General features: G+C 46.4%; 1 protein-coding gene across 1 annotated transcript in view; it reads left to right on the plus strand.

Moving 5' to 3' along the window:
* The window catches only part of LOC111966153 (tensin-2-like), a 68,258-nt gene extending 65,347 nt beyond the window's left edge, over positions 1 to 2,911 (plus strand). The window contains exons 21-25 of the mRNA XM_070444346.1: positions 5 to 842; positions 939 to 1,070; positions 1,186 to 1,281; positions 2,405 to 2,474; positions 2,752 to 2,911. Coding sequence (XP_070300447.1) covers positions 5 to 842; positions 939 to 1,070; positions 1,186 to 1,281; positions 2,405 to 2,474; positions 2,752 to 2,911 — 1,296 coding nt within the window. The remainder of the gene's footprint in view (positions 1 to 4; positions 843 to 938; positions 1,071 to 1,185; positions 1,282 to 2,404; positions 2,475 to 2,751) is intronic.
* The last annotated feature ends 3,051 nt before the right edge of the window (positions 2,912 to 5,962 follow it).

The following is a 5,962-nucleotide window of genomic DNA, read 5'->3' on the forward strand; positions in this document are numbered from 1 at the left end:
ACCTTCACCCCACCAGCCCCAGAACCACAGTGCTACACCTTCACCCCACCAGCCCCAGAACCACAGTGCTACATCTTCACCCTCAACTACAACCAGCCAGCCCAGCAACCACTGCCACCCTGCTACACCCACTCAGACACCCACTGAGAAAGCTAGCCTAACTGGTCCAAAGACCACCCTTCCTACAGAGACTGCTATACTGCCTCCTGTTGGCCAGCCCCAGTTCCAGTCCCCCAACCCTGTACCTGGAGCATGTCCACTCAGGAAACTGACCACAGAGGTCCCTAAATCCAGCTCCACCTCCACCTCGGCCACTTCCTCCCCCAAGCCTCCTATCAGCAGTCTGGAAGGGTCCCCCTCCTCAGAACCTCCTGTGCCCGGCTTCGCCACCCTGGGCCGGAGGTTGATGCTGGTCACTGAGCCCCCAGGACCCCTGCAGCACTACCCTGGCATGGAGGGCAGCACCAGCGGGCACTCTCCAGCCCCTGAGGTACACASCACCCCCACATTCCCCACCTCTGCCACCGGCTGCTATCCCCAATCTGTCCCACATGTGCCATACTCGAGCTACACTCCTGTCACCATCCCCCAGCGCCCACTCCCAGAGAAGCGGGGTCAGTCTGCCCAGCCAGGGTCGCCTAATTTCGGGGTGAGGACCCTGAGGCCAACCCCCTCACAGCACCATGTCACCTTCTCTCCAACGGTGGGGGAGATGGCGCCCCCTGCAGGCCAAGGAGAGGGAGTGCTATCTCTGGAGAGTGAGATGGCAGGCAGAGTCAGTGTTACGTTTGTCCAGGACAACTCACGCTTCTGGTACAAGCCTGGCATCTCCAGGGACCAAGGTAACTTCAGTTACTGTTTTACTCTTCATAAATAAAGCAGACTGTTATGCAAAATGCATGAAAAAAATTGTATGTCTATTTTCTCTATTCCTGTAGCCATCGCTGCGCTGAAGGAGAGAGAACCAGGGGCCTTTCTTATCCGGGACAGCAACTCCTTCCAGGGAGCCTATGGCCTGGCGCTGAAAGTGGCCACCCCGCCCGCTAACCTCAACAACCACAGCAGCAGAGGTATGACTCAACGACTGCCCCTTGTCTTCATCTCAACCACCTAGATTTCTTCGACACAAAGCACTTCAATTTCTGCTAGCTAGTAATGTTCTCCCTGTAACACACACACACACAGTGGTCGATCCATTGGAGCAGCTGGTGCGACACTTCCTGATTGAGACGGGCCCCCGTGGAGTGAATATTAAAGGGTGTCAGAATGAGCCCCATTTTGGTGAGCTGTTCATAAAGAATAGTATGCTCTCAGTTTTGGGCTACATTGTTAGTTTTCAGTCATTCCAAGTGATATGTTCAATAGTTGCTCTGCCTAATGGAGAAGTTAGTCTAATTGTGTGTGTGTGTGTGTGTGTGTGTGTGTGTGTGTGTGTGTGTGTGTGTGTGTGTGTGTGGTGTGTGGTGTGGTGGTTCGTGTGTGTGGCGTGTGTGTCGTGTGTGCGTGTTTTCCACAGGGAGTTTTGTCTGCGTCTTAGTAACCAAACACTCCATCACTCCATCGAGTTCTCTCTACCCTGTTTCCCTAACCGGAGTCCCAGAGAAAGGTCAGCCAGCAACATCCCAAGACCCATTGATGCGCTGTAACGAGTTAGTCCTGAAACTGCAACATCCAACAACCCATTATGGCTGTAACGAGATTAGCCTACTGAAACTCAAACATCACAACAACCCATTATGGCTGTAACGAGTTACGCCTGACTGAATACTCAATCATCCCAACAACCCTATTATGGGACTGTAACGAGGTTAGTAACTACTGAAACTAACATCCCAAACAACCATTGATGGACTGTACACGAGTTAGCCTACTGAAACTCGAAGCATCCAAAACCATTATGGACTGTAGGACGAGTGTAGGCCTACTAAAGCTGGCACATCACACAACCCAGTATGGAGTGTAACGAAGTAGCCTGACTGAGACTCCATCATCACAACAACCCATTAGTTGGACTGTAACGAGTTAGCCTATCTGGAAACTCAACATTCACAACAATCCCATTTGAAGATGGAAGCTGGTAATGAGTTAGCCTAGCTGAAGACGCAAGCATTCCCAAGCTAACCCATTGTGGACTGTAAAGAGGTTAGGCCCTACTGAAGAATCTGCAGTCCACACCTCAGGAAAAGTAAGTGCAGTTTTTTGAACCAGTTGATGCTAAATGTAGCCTATCAATCAAACACAAGACAATTTGGGCTGAAAATGGCAAATAATGGACTGGGACTTGCTGGCACTGGTGGGAACTTTCCACCAGCCCTCCAGAATGGAGACAGAGTAATATGATTGCCTTTGATCTGGGTTGTTTCCAGTTCTCCGGTGTTGTAAGATTCCATTGGACGAAATGCAGGTAGCGTGCCGTCGTATCTGGCCAGTGAACTAGAGCCAGCAGCTTTCAGACGTGCTCAACCAGGGTGCAGGTGAGTTCCATGAATCATTTACATAATGTTCAATCACTAATGGCTGGTATTCCTGCGGTTTGTTGGTGAGAGCCTGCTGTTTGTGTGTTGAACATTCTTCATGAATCGGACGCGACAGTGGCTCTAAAATGTGATCCCCATGTTAGCATCCCTGATTTGGTCTGGAGTGGTAACGGTGTCTCCGCCCACGCCATTCGTCTGTTTCCACCTGTAAATGTGGCTTTTTAACCTGACTCTGTGAGACTAGTCACTGACGCGACCCCGAGGCATCTGCCAGGAGCAACGAGCACCGCTGGCACAAGAACGCCCTGGCCATGGCGGCCACGATGGGTCCACTTCAAGTGTCCGTCCAGGTAGGGCATCACACTGACGTCGGACATGCTCATGCTGGAGTTAACATGGACCCTGACCAGTCTATAATTCGCCTAAATGTCTGAGTGCCCATGATACCATGTTCAAGTATAGTCATGTAGCGATAAGGTTAAGAAGAAAAAAAATTGGGGGTAAGAAAGGTTGCGATGGATGTTGTGGTAGATGTAGTGAGATGGTGTGGATATCATGGTGCCAGCTGAGTAACTTGTCTGTCTTCTGTCTGTCTGGTCTGTCTGTCTGTGCTGTCTTGGTCTGTCTTTGTCTGTCTGTTTTCTGTCTGTCCTGTCTGCTGTCTGTCTGTCTGTCTGTCTTGTCTGTCTGTCTGTCTTTCTGGTCTGTCCCTGTCTGTCTGTCTGTCTGTCTGTCGTCCTGTCTGTCTGTGCTGGTCCCGGTCTGTCTGTCGTCTGTCTGTCCTGTCTGTCTTGTCTGTTGTCCTGTCTGTCTGTCTGTCTGTCTGTCCTGTCGGTTCTGTTGTGTCCTGGTTCTGTCTGTCTGGGTCTGTCGTCGTCTGTTCTGTCTGTCTGTCTTGGTCTGTCTGTCCTGGTCTGTGCTGTCTGTCGTGTCTTTCCTGTCTGGCTGTGCTGTCTGTCTGTCTGGTCTCTGTCTGTCTGTCTGTCGTGCTGTCTGTCTGTCCTGTCTTCTGTCTGTCTGTCTGTCTGTCTGTCTGTCTGTCTTCTGTCTTCGTCTGTCGTGTGTCGTTGCTCCTGTCTGTCTGTCTGTCCTGTCTTCTGTTGTCGTCTGTCTGTCTGTTGTCGTCTGTCTGTCTGTCGTCCTGTCTGTCTGTCGTCTGTCTGTCTCGCTTCTGTCTGTCTGTCTGTTGTATCTCTGTCTGTCTGTCTCTGCTTTGTCTGTCGTCGTCTGTCTGTTCTGTCTGTCCTGGTCTGTCGTGTCTGTCCTGTCGTCTGTCTCTGTCTGGTCGTCTGCTCATTTTTCTTGTCCTTGTCTTCTGTCTGTCGCTCTGGTCTGTCTGTCGTGTCTGTCTGTTTGTCTGTCTGTCGTCTTGTCTGTCTGCGTTCTGTCTTCTAGTCTGTTCTGGTCTGTCTGTCGGTCATGTTCTGTCTGGTCTGTCTCTGTCTGTCTGTCTGTCTTGCTGTCTCGTCTTCTGTCTCTGTCTGTTGTATTCTGTCTGTCTGTTCTGCTCTGTCTGTCTGTCTGTCTCTTGTCTGTCTGTCTGTTGTCTGTCTGTTCTGTCTGTCTGTCTGTCTGTCTGTCTTCGTTCTGTCGTTTTGTCTGCTGTCTGTCTGTCTGTCTGTCTGTCTGTCTTTGTCTGTCTGTCTGTCTGTCTGCTCGGTCTGTCTATCTATCTATCGTATCATACTATTCATCTATCTATCTATCTATCTATTAGGGTTGCTTCAGAACACTATCCCGCAGCAACAGTGTGACCTTCAGCCAGCATCGAACCCCAGCGAACGGAGTGGCACTGGGAGCCAGCTCAGCACAAACACAACCTAATCACAACACTGGTCAACTCCCAGATAGACAGATAGGCTGTAAATCCCACTGAAGACTGAATGATGTTATTGGAAACAGTGCCAGGCAGTATCACATCCTCAATATAATGGAAACATTCTGACCAACACAGTATTACATCAAGTACTATATCCTCACTGTAATGGAAACAATTCTGACCAACACAGTAGTTACATTAGTACTATTATCCTCAATAGTAATGTGAAACATTCTGACGCACAGTCATGTATTACATTAGTACTATTCACAATGTAATGGAAACTTCCTGCCACACAGTATTACATCAGTACTATAGTCCTCAATATAATGGACAACATTCTGACCACACAGTATTACATCAGTACTATATCCTCAATGTACTGGAAACATTCTGACCACACATGTATTACATCAGTACTGATATCCTCCAATGTAATGAAACATTCTGACCACGCAGTATTTAAATCAGTAACTATACTCAATGTAATTGGAAACATGTCTGAAACACGAGTATTACATCAGTACTATATCCTCGAATGTAATAACTCTGACCACGACAGTATTACATCAGTAACTATTCCTCAATTAATGGAAACATCTGACCACAGTATTACAATCATATTATATTCTCAAATGTAATGGAAACATTCTGACCGTACACCAGTATAATCTAGTACTAATCCTCAATGGTAATGGAAACATTCTGACCAACGCAGTATTACATCAGTACTATATCCTCAAGTTAATGGAAACATTCTGACCACCACGTATTACATCAGTACTATTATTCCTCAACGTATATGGAAACATTCTGATCACGCAGTATTAAATCAGTACTATATCCTCAATGTAATGGAAACATCTCTGACCACACAGTAATTACATTAGACTATATCCTCAATGTAATGGAAATTCTGACCACACAGTAATTACATCAGTACTATACCTCATGTAATGAACATCTGACCACAGTGACAGGTATTACATTCAGTACTATACCTCATGTGAATGGAAACATTCTGACCCAACACAGTATTACATTAGTAGTACTATTCCTCAATGTAATGGAAACATCTGACCACAAGATGTTCAGTATCATAGTACTACATCTCAATGTAATGGAAACATTTCTGACCAACGTATTACACAGTACTATAGTCCTCAATTATAATGAAACATTCGACACGCAGTATAAATCGGTACTATATCCTCAATGTAGTGGAAACAGTCTGACCACACAGTATTACATCAGTACTATATCCTCAATGTAATGGAAACATTCTTGACCACACAGTATTACATCAGTAGACTATATCCTCAATGTAATGGAACATTTACCACACAGTCATTACAATCATACTATATCCGCTCAATATAATGGAAACATTCTGACCACACAGTAAGTTACATCAGTACTATATCCTCATGAATGTATTGGAACAGTTCTTACCACGCAGTTATTACATCAGTACTATATCCTCAATGTAATGACGAAACATTCTACCACATCATATCTACATCATTACTGATATCTCTCATGTAATGGAAATTCTGACCACACAGTATACAATCGTACTATATCGTCAAATGTAATGGAACATTCGACCACACAGTATACATAGTACTGATATCCTCAATGTAATCGGAAACATTCTGATCACACA

The sequence above is a fragment of the Salvelinus sp. IW2-2015 genome, linkage group LG7 (genome assembly GCF_002910315.2).
Source record: "Salvelinus sp. IW2-2015 linkage group LG7, ASM291031v2, whole genome shotgun sequence".
Lineage (NCBI taxonomy): Eukaryota > Metazoa > Chordata > Actinopteri > Salmoniformes > Salmonidae > Salvelinus > Salvelinus sp. IW2-2015.